The following is a 14,146-nucleotide window of genomic DNA, read 5'->3' on the forward strand; positions in this document are numbered from 1 at the left end:
CAATAATCTGTACTCTTACATATATATTTTTTATAAATATGGTGGCCCCACTGCAATTCCCCCGCGACCCCAACTTTGAATACCATGTGTAATCAATCGGGCTGTCCTGACCAGCCTGACTCACTGTGGGGACATTTATGTTTTTTATAAATAAAAATGTATCTTATCTTTAACTATGAATTGTTGGAAAAGGACTCATAAAGTAAGCATTTCACTGTTAGTCTACACCTGTTGACTACGAAGCATGTGACAAATAAATTTGAGCGGTCTTTGCTCTGTGCAGTGATGTGGGACGCCTTGTTAATTTTTCTGATGCTTGCGCCATGCGACCTGTCACCTTATTGGTCCACACAACTTCAGTCCCGCCTCTATTGTAATGTCATTGGTTAGGCGTGTCTCATTCTGACCTATCCAGTGTAGACTCTTGCGCGTCTATACTTTTCTTCTGCAAATTATAGCTCATGGATGGTTATAGATCTTTTTGGGGCTTCTGACCGGGAGTCGGGACGGAAAATTGAGCATGCATCAGTCAATTCATTTGAATGTCATTCTGTTTTGCAATCTGGCTCACAGTGCAGCTTAGGTTCTGGGATATTTTGTTGCATCTGACCGTTCCTTCTTAAAATTCCTTTGCATCAGTTTAGAGAGTGTGACAGCTTGGTGAAAAAGTTCTGTCATGGGTGTATCACAAAGCATGAACAAATTAATTAGCCAGCTAAAGTTATTTTGATAAACATTCAGAAATAACTTTGGTCAAATTAGCTAGTAACTTTTGATAAGGTAGAGTAAGCTAGCTAGAACTAGTAGCATGCCCATTTATATCTGAGCTAATATTTCAGAATATTTAGGAAAGTAAACTGGCTAGCTAGCTCATCCTACTTTGTGATATACACTAGTTATCCCGAGTAAGATCATTCCTTTTCATTTGTTGCATCTGTGCTTAATCTGTTTTCCCTTCATCAATCAATCAGTCACCAGCCAATCAGCGACCACTACTGCAAGGCATGTTTCAACTTTTATGTTGAGAAATTGTGTGTATAGTAAAGTTGTTTCGATGATTGATAATGAGGAAGAAAATACACTATCTAATTGGTAAAAGAGTCAGCTGGTGTTATCATTGGTTAAAAAAAGAAGCCAAAATTACCCTGTGAATAATATAGAGATTTGATTGGTTAATCGGTTGGTTGATTGATCGATTAACTAACAGGTATCTAGAAAGAGGTACAGGGGTTCTCACCTCGTTCTCAGCCAGGGCCTCCTTGGCCATGTAGTGCTCCCTCTTAATTTTGATCTCCACGTCCTCAGGTATATCAGGGACCATGAAGTCAATCAAACGACCGATTAAGAACACAACATGCTGAGCAAAGAGAAAGGGAAAAAAGAAAGAGAGCGAAGATGGACCAGGGAAGGAGACACATTATAAGCATACAGTGCATTTGGAAAGTATTCAGACCCCTTGACTCTTTCCATATTTTGTTACGTTACAGCCTTATTCTTATTCACCCCCAAAGCCAATTCCTCCTTTGGCCGTCTCTCCTTCCAGTTCTCTGCTGCCAATGACTGGAACGAACTACAAAAATCTCTGAAACTGGAAACACTTATCTCTCTCACTAGCTTTAAGCACCAGCTGTCAGAGCTACTCACAGATCACTGCACCTGTACATAGCCCATCTATAATTTAGCCCAAACAACTACCTCTTCCCCTACTGTATTTGTTTATTTTGCTCCTTTGCACCCCATTATTTCTATTTCCACTTTGCACTTTCTTCCACTACAAATCTACCATTCCAGTGTTTTACTTGCTATATTGTATTTACTTTGACACCATGGCCTTTTTTGCCTTTACCTCCCTTATCTCACCTCATTTGCTCACATTGTATATAGACTTATTTTCTACTGTATTATTGACTGTATGTTTGTTTTACTCCATGTGTAACTCTGTGTTGTTGTATGTGTTGAACTGCTTTGCTTTATCTTGGCCAGGTCGCAATTGTAAATGAGAACTTGTTCTCAACTTGCCTACCTGGTTAAATAAATTTGAAAATATATATATATATATTCTAAAATTGATTAAATATTTTTTCCCCCTCCTCAATCTACAGACAATATCCCATAATGACAAAGCAAAAACTGTTTTTTTATATGTTTGGAAATTGATAAAAAAAATAACTGAAAAATCCCATTTACTTAAGTATTCAGACCCTTTCCTCAGTACTTTGTTGAAGCACATTTGGCAGTGATTACAGCCTCGTGTCTTCATGGGTATGACACTAAAAGCTTGGCACACCTGTATTTGGGGTGTCTCCCATTCTTCTCTGCAGATCCGCTCATCTCTGTCAGGTTGGATGGGGAGTGTCGCTGCACAGATATTTTCAGGTCTCTCCAGAGATGTTTGATTGGATTCAAGTCCGGGCTCTGGCTGGGCCACTCAAGGACGTTCAGAGACTTGTCCCAAAGCCACTCCTGCATTGTCTTGGCAGTGTGCTTAGGGTCGTTGTCATGTTGGAAGGTTGAACCTTCACCCTAGTCTGAGGTTCTGAGCACTCTGGAGCAGGTTTTCATCAAGGATCTCTCTGTACTTTGCTCCATTCATATTTCCCTCGATCCTGACTAGTCTCCCAGTCCCTGCTGCTGAAAAACATCCCCACAGCACGATGCTGCCACCACCATGTTTCACCGTAGGGATGGTGCCAGGTTTTCCTCCAGATGTGATGCTTGGCATTCAGGACAAAAAGTTCAATCTTGGTTTCATCAGAGCTGAGATTCTTGTTTGTCATGGTCTGAGAGTCCTTTAGGTGCCTTTTGTTAAACTCCAAGCGGGATGTCAAGTGCCTTTTACTGAGGAGTGGCTTCTGTCTGGCCACTCTACCATAAAGGCCTGATTGGTGGAGTGCTGCAGAGATGGTTGTCCTTCTGGAAGGTTCTCCTATCTCCACAGACGAACTCTGTAGCACTGTCAGAGTGACCATCGGGTTCTTGGTCACCTCCCTGACCAAGGCCCTTCTCCCCCGATTCCTCAGTTTGGTCGAGCGGCCAGCTCTAGGAAGAGTGTTATTGGTTCCAAACTTGGAGGCCACTGTGTTCTTAAGGACCTTCAATGCTGAAGAAATGTTTTGGTTTCCCTTCCCCAGATCTGTGCCTCGACACAATCCTGTCTCGGAGCTCTACGGACAATTCCTTTGACCTCACGGCTTGTTTTTTGCCCTGACATGCACTGCCAACCGTGGGACCTTATATAGACAGGTGTGTGCCTTTCCAAATCATGTCCAATGAATTGAATTTACGACAGGTGGACTCCAATCAAGTTGTAGAAACATCTCAAGGATGATTAATGGAAACAGGATGCACCTGAGCTCAATTTCAAGTCTCATAGCAAAGGGTCTGAAAACTTATGTAAATAAGGTATCTGTTGTTTATTTTTTATGAATTTACTAGAATTTATAAAAACCTGTTTATGCTTTGTCGTATTGGAGTATTGTGTGTAGATTTATCAGGGAAAAATCAATTTAATACATTTTAGAACAAGGCTGCAATGTAACAAAATGTGGAAAAAGTCAAGGGGTCTGAATACTTTCCGAATGCACTGTATATGAACATTGTAAGAAGCCTTTAAGCTTACTCAGATGCAATGTGTTGACTAGCCAACACTCCGAGACAAGAGTATAAAAATAAAACACCAAAATGAAGCACCACAGTATAAAAACATAACACCCTTAGGTTTTAAACCAGTCAGTGACAGTGCACACATTCTCAGAGCACACGACAAGGCATCTCAATCTCAATTCTCCAAGATGCCTCAGCTCCTTAACAAAAATGCATACACAGATAGACCTATAAACACTGAATTAGTCAATGAATTGCATTAAATCTGTACTGCAAAAGTCGTCCACATAATGACATAGCTCAACTCAACGGAACTTGCCTCAAAAATGATGACAAAGGCCAGCCGGCAAGCCAGAAGGTGGAAGTACTCCGGTCGGAAATGCCCATTTCTGTCCCTGTATCCTCGATATCTAAAAAAACGAACAAACAAATGCTAGATGACAATGCCAGTTGTAGAGTAATAGGAACAAAAAAATAACAACATTCACGAAATGCATATATACATTCATGGGTGATTATGAGTGTGTCTCTACCTGCATTGCGTGTTGTTGGCGTTAAAGTTGCTTGGGGAAGTACCCAGAGTGAAGTTAACATAACCCTGAAGGTTTCCATCATTGTTGTAGCGGTAGTAGAGGCGAGGCAGGAAGTCAGAAGTGAAAGCTATCAGGAAGGCCTGGCAGAGAGGCAGGAGTCTTCATTAAACCAAGCACACTTATAACATCACACGCACGCACACAGACACACACACATACAGTACACTTACATTACTAATGACAGCAAAGTAGGTGATGACTTGCAGGATGTCCAGCCAGATTCCAATGTCCTGAGCCCTCTCCGCTACGGGCCGTCTGTACTGACACACAAACTTCTGCGCGTCCAGACGCACCTCTACCCAGTTATTGATCAGGGCAAACAGCGGGGCAAGTGGACATGCCGCCACAAAGATGGTAATGAAGCCAAACTGCAACACTGCAAAGAGGGGGGCAGTCAGCAGTCACCTTCTGCTTGTGTTGGGGTATGTAAATGCATCTGTAATCTGAGCCATGTAGTAATGTACAATTCCGTTAAATTCATTAAATGATGGATTAGCAGAATATAGTGCCCACAGAAAATATTCTGAAACAATTGTTAATTTGTCTATGTCATGGAAAGAGCAAGTGTTCTTTATGTTTTGAACACAGTATTTATACCCCTTGACATTTTTTCCCATTTTGTTGTGTTACAGCCTGAATTTAAAATGGATTCAATTTAGATTTTTTTGTCACTGGCTTAAACACAATATCCCACAATGTCAAAGCGGAATTATGTTTTTAGAAATTAATAAAAAATAAAAAGCTGAAATGTCTGGAGTCAATACAGTTGAAGTCGGAAGTTTACATACACCTTAGCCAAATACATTTAAACTCAGTTTTTAACAATTCCTGACAATTAATCAGAGTAAAAATTCCCTGTCTTAGGTCAGTTAGGATCACCACTTTATTTTAAGAGTGAGAAATGTCAGAATAATAATAGAGATATTTATTTAATATTTTATTTTTTTCATCACATTCCCAGTGGGTCAGAAGTTTACATACACTCAATTAGTATTTGGTAGCATTGCCTTTAAATTGTTTAACTTCGGTCAAACGTTTCGGGTAGCCTTCCACAAGCTCCCCACATTAACCTGTTTAGGATAGGGGGCAGTATTTTCACGGCCGGATAAAAAAACGTACCCGATTTAATCTGGTTATTACTCCTGCCCAGAAACTAGAATATGCATATAATTGTTTGATTTGGATAGAAAGCACCCTAAAGTTTCTAAAACTGTTTGAATGGTGTCTGTGAGTATAACAGAACTCATATGGCAGGCCAAAACCTGAGAAGTTTCTAAACAGGAAGTGCCCTCTCTGACCATTTCTTGGCCTTCTATACCCTCTTTATCGAAAACAGAGGATCTCTGCTGTAACGTGACATTTTCTAAGGCTCCCATAGGCTCTCAGAAGGCGCCAGAACATTGAATGATGACTCTGTAGTCCCTGGCTGAAAAACAGTAGCGCATTTGGATAGTGGTCGATCTGAGAACAATGAAACGGGCGTGCACGTGAAGAGTCCATTTTACATTTTCAGTCTTTGAACGAAAACGACGTCTCCCGGTTGGAATATTATCGCTATTTTACGAGAAAAATCGCATAAAAATTGATTTTAAACAGCGTTTGACATGCTTCGAAGTACGGTAATGGAATATTTTGAAATTCTTTGTCACGATACGCGCCGGCGCTTCACCCTTCGGATAGTGTCTTGAACGCAAGAACAAAACGCCGCTATTTGGATATAACTATGGATTATTTGGAACAAAAACAACATTGGTGTGGAAGTAGAAGTCCTGGGAGTGCATTCTGACGAAGAACAGCAAAGGTAATCCAATTTTTCTTATAGTAAATCTGAGTTTGGTGAGTGCCAAACTTGGTGGGTGTCAAAATAGCTAGCCTGTGATGGCCGGGCTATCTACTCAGAATATTGCAAAATGTGCTTTCACCGAAAAGCTATTTTAAAATCGGACACCGCGATTGCATAAAGGAGTTCTGTATCTATAATTCTTAAAATAATTGTTATGTTTTTTGTGAACGTTTATCGTGAGTAATTTTGTAAATTCACCGGAAGTGTTTGGTGGGTATGCTAGTTCTGAACGTCACATGCTAATGTAAAAAGCTGTCTTTTGATATAAATATGAACTTCATTGAACAAAACATGCATGTATTGTATAACATAATGTCCTAGGAGTGTCATCTGATGAAGATCATCAAAGGTTAGTGCTGCATTTAGCTGTGGTTTTGGTTTTTGTGACATTATATGGTAGCTTGAAAAATGGGTGTGGGATTATTTCTGGCTGGGTACTCTCCTGACATAATCTAATGTTTTGCTTTCGTTGTAAAGCCTTTTTGAAATCGGACAATGTGGTTAGATAAAGGAGAGTCTTGTCTTTAAAATGGTGTAAAATAGTCATATGTTTGAAAAATTGAAGTTTTGGGATTTTTGAGGAATTTGTAATTCGCGCCACGCCCTATCATTGGATATTGGAGCGGTGTTCCGCTAGCGGAACATCTAGATGTAAGAGGTTTTTAAGTTGGGTGAATTTTGGCCCATTCCTCCTGACAGAGCTGGTGGAACTGAGTCAGGTTTGTAGGCCTCCGTGCTCGCGCACGCTTTTTCAGTTTTGCACACAAATTTTCTATAGGATTGAGGTCTGGGCTTTGTGATGGCCACTCCAATACCTTGACTTTGTTGTCCTTAAGCCATTTTGACACAACTTTGGAAGTATGTTTAGGGTCATTGTCCATTTGGAAGACCCATTTGCGACCAAGCTTTAACTTCCTGATCTTGAGATGTTGCTTCAATATATGCACATCATTTTCCTCCCTCATGAAGCCATCTATTTTGTCAAGTGCACCAGTCCCTCCTGCAGCAAAGCACCCCACCAACATGATGCTGCCATCCCCCGTGCTTCACGGTTGGGTTGGTGTTCTTTGGCTTGCAAGCCTCCACCTTTTTCCTCCAAACATAACGATGGTCATTATGGCCAAACAGTTCTATTTTTGTTTCATCAGACCAGAGGAGAGTTCTCCAAAAAGTACAATCTTTGTCCCCATGTGCAGTTGCAAACCGTAGACAGAAGAAAACAGCAAACAACAATGCAAAAAAAATATATAAAACAAAATAATACATTTAAAACAAAGGACATCAAGGACAACAAAAATCATAACAGCAATGCCAACTGTATATGTTTGTGTGCATGTTTGGCACTATTACATGTATGTGTGTGTTCTTGCATGTGTTTATTTGAATGAGAGTGTGTGTTTATGCATGTGTACAAACACCTGCACGGCATCAGCCTCAGGCAAACCGGCATTAGTTGTAAAAACACTGCCACTTAGTCTCATTCAAATGTACTTTTTATTATGTTTTATTTTTACTTTTTTTTATTTTTACTTTTATCTTTGACCATCATTCTATCTCCCACACAGCAACTCCACTCCCGCTTGTCTTCAATTCCACATACCAACCCTCAGCTTCCCTCAGCCCTTCCCATCTATCTCTGCTGACCACCCACTTCGGGTTTCTACGCAACACATATCTTTCAACTATGCTGTGATGCTTAACGTACAATTTCAATCTATCTAATCAAATAGAATCCACAGATTGCGAGTTGAAGATAAATACTTTTACTAAGAGTATTAGTATATTAGTAATTGACTGACCCGGTCTCTCCATATCTCCTAACACTATTATTTCTAGAGTCAATATTAGATCAATGCTATGCATTTTCAGCCATTCCTGAACCTGAGACCAGAAACAGGCTACCTGAGGGCAATACCAAAATAAATGGTCTAATGATTCTGTATCCTCACAACAAAATCTGCAGAGCTTTGATGATTTTATGCCCCAAATATTCAACATTTTGTTATGGCAAGAACTCTATATAATAATTTTAGATGAAAAGCACGAAGTCTTGAATCTTGCGTTGTTTTATATATCAACTCATACACCCTCTACCATGGAATCGGTACATCAAAAATCTCTTCCCAACTATTTTGCAATCTGTATGGCACAGTTGTCAACATCCTGGTCCTCAAATGAAACAGGTAAACTTTCCTATTTATGCTATCTTTATTCCTCCGAAGTTTTGGCAGACAGACCAGTTCCCTACCTCCCCCCGCTGCCACCTGCCTCCTACATTTTTAGTGGTAACGCTGTAATCAATTGGTTGTACTCTTGGATTGAGCAGACCTTTCCATACAATTCTGATAACTCCAAGAAGGACATAACTCTACCATTCCAATTTACAATATCATTTAAGAACAAAATACCCTTTTCAAACATCTTTCCCATAAATACAGGTATTTGATCAACCAGCACATTTGAGTTCAGCCATAATATTTGTTCTATCTTTTCAGGGGGATGAAATTGAAATTGTAGCCAGCTCTGCAATGCTTGTTTGAAAAAGAGAGATACTTTGAAAAAGTATCATTTTCAATTAATCGAAAATGAGACATGGCAATCTGCACAAAGGGAAAAAAGCAATTTTTAAACAATGGATGAGCTTTCCTACTTGAGAACCATTTAGGGTTCAAATAAAACTTTTGAATGAGTGGAGCTTTTAGAGAGTGGTTTAGTGCTTTAATATTTAATAATCTCAACCCGCCCAATTCATATTCATTATATAAATAGGCACATTTTATTTTGTCTGGTTTAGCGTCCCAGATAAAGTGCATTTTTTTTTGCTCATATGATTTGAAAAACGAATCATCAGAAGTAGGCAGCGCCATAAGTAAGTGAGTAAACTGAGATATGACTAATGAGGGCAATTTTTCCATAAATAGACAGGTATTTACTTCTCCATGGTTGCAGGATCTTGTCTATTTTTACAAGTTTTCTATTGAAATTCATTGTGGAGAGCTTATTTATATATTTTGTGATATGAGTATCTAGTATGTTTACTTCACCATCAGCCCATTTTATAGGTAAACTGCAAGGTAATGTAAAAGTTGTATTTTTTAAGGATCCAATTGTAATATTGTACACTTATCATAATTAGGTTTTAGTCCAGAGAGTCTAGATCTTCAATGAGACATTGCAGGGATCTAGCTTGCGGACTTAATATAAAACTTGAGTCATCGGCATACATGGACACCTTTGTTTTTAAGCCTTGGATTTCTAATCTACTAATGTTGTTATTGGATCTGATTTTAATAGCTAGCATTTCGATGGCCATAACGAATAGATATGGTGACAGCGGACACCCTTGTTTAACTCCTCTTGACAATTCAAAACTCTCTGAGAAGTAGCCCTTATTTACTATTTTACACCTGGGGTTGCTATACATAATTTTCCCCATTTTATAAGAGAATTACCAAAATTGAAAATATCCAGGCATTTATAAATAAAACCAAGTCTTACTTTATCAAATGCCTTTTCAAAATCCACTATAAATACCATTCCTGGCTTCTTATATGTTTCATGATGTTCTATTATTTCTAGTAGTTGTCGTATATTATCTCCAGTGTATCGTCCATGTAAAAAACCTGTCTGATCAGGGTGAACAATACCTGGTAAAACCCTTTTAAATCTGAGTGCTATGCATTTCGCTAGTCTTTTTGCATCACAACATTGAACTGAAAGGGGCCTCCAGTTTTTTAGACTGGGTCTTTATATTTGCCATCTAGGTCTTGTTTTAATAATAGAGAAATCAGACCTTCCTGCTGAGTACCTGACAGACTACCATTTCTAAAGGAGTAGTTAAAACAATCTACCAATGGAGCTTTTAGTATATCAAAAAATACTTGACATACCTCTACACCATCAAGCCCTGGGGTTTTTCCAGACTGAAAGGATTTAATAGCCTCAAAAAGTTATTCCTCTGTAATTTGGCCTTCGCGTACATCTTTCCGTACATTTGTTAATTTTCCATTTTTTATATTATTTGGAAATAATTCCTTACCATAATCTTCATTCAGTGGGAAAGGATGAGACGGAAAAGAGAACATCTGCCTAAAATAATTAGCTTCCTCTTTTAAAATATAATTGGGAGAATCAAATATGACTCGTCTCCAGTAATGAGTTTCCGCAAATTATTTTTGTTAGCGTTCCTGTATTGGAGATTCAGGAAGAATTTTGTGCATTTTTCTCCATATTCCATCCAGTTTGCTTTAGTTTTGTAATAGATTACATTAGATCATTCTTGAATAAGTTCCTCAAGTTCTTTTTGTTTTTACTCTGACTTGTTTTGTATCTCTTTAGTATCCTAGCCTTCCCTGTAGCTCAGTTGGTAGAGCATGGTGTTTGCAACACCAGGGTTGTGGGTTCGATTCCCACGGGGGGCCAGCACAGAGAAAAAAAAAAAATGTATGAAATGTATGCATTCGCTACTGTAAGTCGCTCTGGATGAGAGCGTCTGCTAAATGACGTAAATGTATAAATGTAAATGTTTTTATTGCTATCTACCTATACTATTAGTTCATGGATTTCCCTTGTTAGTCTTGTCTCTTTAGCCAGAAACTGCTTTTTTATTATCGATGAATATTGAATTGAATGACCCCTGAAGGTACATTCAAAGGTATCCAAACAGTAAGGGGATTTTCTGAACCTATATTACACTGGAAAAATTCAGTTATAAATTATTTTGTCTTAGTTAAAATGAAGTTGTCCTTCAGTAAACTTTGATTAAATGTCCAATATCCACGTCCACATGGAAAATCTATAAGAGTTATGTGAATGCCAACTAGATGAGGATCCGATCGCATTCTGTCTCCCATTAAAACATTTTTAACCTTTGATGCAAGAGAGAAAGAGACAAGAAAATAGTCAAGACGACTAGCTTGATTAAGTCTCCTCCATGTATATTTCACTAGGTCAGGGTTTTTAGTCTCCAAATATCCACTCTTTCTAATGTGTCCATAATATTTGTGATTTTCTTAATAAGGGCACGGTGATGATAGTTTGTAGAGTGATTACCTCTACAGTCCATTGAGGTACTTAACACTGTGTTATAGTCTCCTACCATAATGATTAGATCATTTGTTGCCTGTAAGTTCAATAAATTGGTATAAATGTTTTCGAAGAAGTGTGGATCATCCTGATTTGGACCATATAGATTAATGAGCCAAATCTCTTTTTCGTCCACTTTCATATTCAGAAGGATCCACCTTCCTTGCGAATCATTCCTGACTATTGGCACATTCAGATCTAAATTTTTGTTCATTAATATCATCACACCTTTTGAGTTCCTTTGTCCATGACAGAAAATTATTTCACCACCCCATTCCTTTTTCCACGCAACTTCATCTAAGGATGTAGAGGGAGTTTCCTGTAAATAGTGTATGTTATATTCCTTTTCTTTTAGCCATGTAAAGACTGATCTTCTTTTTTTATAATCTGCTAAACCGTTACAATTATAACTGGCTATACTTATTTCACCCCTTACCATAACTAGATACTATTCCCAGTCTAAATTGACCATAATTAGTGCTTGTAAAGTTACTGCCATCAGAAGTATTATGACGGTCAAAACTAGAGCTTTCAAATGTCTGATATTTAGAATTCAAGAAATAGGTTCTAGCAATATTTGTTTCATTCCCTTGCCTGTTTGCCTGTGAGTCAATGCCACAGATGTTAGAAAATTGAGACAAGATATTATGTGTGTAGCAAATCTGAGTAGGTTGATGTGTATGATATTGGATGTGATATAGTGAGAGTGTGTACGATGTCTGTATAAGAGTAAGACTATAATGTGTGATGTCCAAATAAATAATAACTCTGCCAATTTTCATGGTTGAGTGTCTATGTGTGTAACATGTAGTGCGTAAAGCCTTAATATTCATTATGATAACTGTAATCCATATCGTATCACCATCATAGTTGCATCATAATTACCTTTCGCATTATTGAAAAACACATCCCACATATCCACTTCATAATGTTCAGATATTTTTACAGTTCCCATACCTTCTTTTTTTCGTAACTTGAAGTCCCTGTAGAATTCAGTACAGCCACGGTGTTATGGAGCTGTCTCGGAATAGCTGTCAATCTATAAAGAGTTTGTCCACAATGATAAAGGCACGCTTACCGTTCTCCCTTTGTTGTCTTTGTACCGGATACAGTCTCTTACGACGTTCGTTTATCTCCCTTGGAAATTGTTAATTGAGACCAAATTTGGTCCCTTTATGCTCCATTCCCTGCTTTTGATCAGCTCCTTTTGTTGGTAGTGTTCAAAATTTGTGATGATTGGTCGGGGACCCTTGGTCTTGTCGCTCCGAGCTCCAAGTCTGTGTGCTTGGTGGAAAGCCACCTTGTTTACAGTCTCTATAGGAAGTTTCAAGGCGGATTGCATGAATTCTCTGATCACGCCCTCTGGATTATTGGATGCGTCCTCAGGAATCCCAGCAAAAATGTGATTTTCACGCATGCTACGACTTTGTATGTCTAGTAGCGACTCTTTCATTACCCTGTTTTCCCTGGGTAGACAATGTTGGAATCGTATATTTTAACCTTGGCTGTGAGTGTCTTGTTCTCTCTTTGGAGCGTGAGAATTTCACTCTGGCTGAACTCCAAACTCTCCCTCATCCCTGCTACCTCCTCACACAACTTTTCCAGTGTTGCATGGATTCCAGCCAGAGCACTAGCCTCTATCTCAATGGTAAGTAAATCATCCGTGTCTGTAAATTAATCTGTTTTTCTTTTTTTTTGTCTGGTTAAAGTTATTTTGTGAGGTGGTCGGATCTTTCCATGATGGAGTATGTTGTTCCTCCATAGCGTCAAGCTGTTGGTACTCGTTGATTTCCCTCAGGATCTCCTTAGTATCCAGATTGGCTCTTTACTGCAACCATTTGTTTTACAAAAAGATAACAATGAGTCTTTCCCACGACGATGACAGATGTCTGTAGTAGAGCAAGCTAGCGCTCGCGGAATCCACACAAAAAAAGGAACACAAACTTGCAGGCCCAGCCATGAAAGGCTAACCGCATCGTGGAATACTTAGCAACAAAACTTTAGTTCTGATTCTGCCAGATCAGTTTAGTAGTGAGCTTGTGCTAGATGTGGTTAGTTAGCTAGCTAGCTAACCTAGCCAATGAGGTGTGTGTGTGTGTGTGTGTGTGTGTGTGTGTGTGTGTGTGTGTGTGTGTGTGTGTGTGTGTGTGTGTGTGTGTGTGTGTGTGTGTGTGTGTGTGTGTGTGTGTGTGTGTGTGTGAAATAGTGATATAAATTATGCTATTTACTACCCCTGATAACTTGCCCAAATATTCATGTTTGAAAGAGTGTGAGTGTGTATGTCAGAGAAATAGAAATAGAAATGGTAGATACTACTGTACCCCGATACTTTGGTCAGATGACCGTGTGTGTGTGTGTGTGTGTGTGTGTATACAGTAGGTGACATGTCCATGATAGTTATCTAATAACAATTGTTATGCTACAGTAGGTAATGGTTTGGCTTATCATGTTCATGTCTATGTAGAAGAAGACTGTCGGAGGAAGTGGAGAGGACTCAGGGAAAGGTATCAGAGAGAGAGAAGGGCAGAGAAAGAGAAGAAGTGATCTGAGTCATCAGCTTTAGGCCAGCAGCCTTGGCTCTTCTGCCACATTCTTTATTTTCTGGATCCATTTACTGTGCCTGGGGCAATGAGTGGCAATTTCACAGCCAGACCCTCTACTACGTCATCTACAAGTGTGGTCACCACCGGTGCATCAAGACCCTCTACGTCATCTACAAGTGCGACCACCACCTCCACCAGTGCAGCGAGACCCTCTATGTCATCTACTAGTGTGACCATCACCAGTGCAGCGAGACCCTCTACAACGTCTACATCATCCACAAGTATGACCAGCACCGGTGCAGCCATGGAAGATGATGAAATGGAGGAAGCACCTCTGGATCTAGGACCACCTGAGATTATTATGAACCTCACGGAAGTGACCACTGAGGACCTCGTTGAACAGGATGTGGCCGTGGAGACAAACGAGGAGAAAAACAGGGAGAGAAACGAAGAGGAACAATGTCACGCCAGGCGTCATC

The 14,146-nt window shown here is 39.3% G+C and overlaps 1 protein-coding gene across 1 annotated transcript in view; it reads right to left on the reverse strand.

Moving 5' to 3' along the window:
- Positions 1–14,146, reverse strand: part of ano7 (anoctamin 7) — a 79,040-nt gene that overhangs the window by 1,806 nt on the left and 63,088 nt on the right. The window contains exons 20-23 of the mRNA XM_029714384.1: positions 4,367–4,572; positions 4,137–4,276; positions 3,923–4,013; positions 1,238–1,357 (exon numbers count right to left, since the gene is read on the reverse strand). Of these exons, the coding sequence (XP_029570244.1) occupies positions 1,238–1,357; positions 3,923–4,013; positions 4,137–4,276; positions 4,367–4,572 (557 nt within the window). The remainder of the gene's footprint in view (positions 1–1,237; positions 1,358–3,922; positions 4,014–4,136; positions 4,277–4,366; positions 4,573–14,146) is intronic.

This window comes from Salmo trutta, chromosome 26, assembly GCF_901001165.1.
Source record: "Salmo trutta chromosome 26, fSalTru1.1, whole genome shotgun sequence".
Lineage (NCBI taxonomy): Eukaryota > Metazoa > Chordata > Actinopteri > Salmoniformes > Salmonidae > Salmo > Salmo trutta.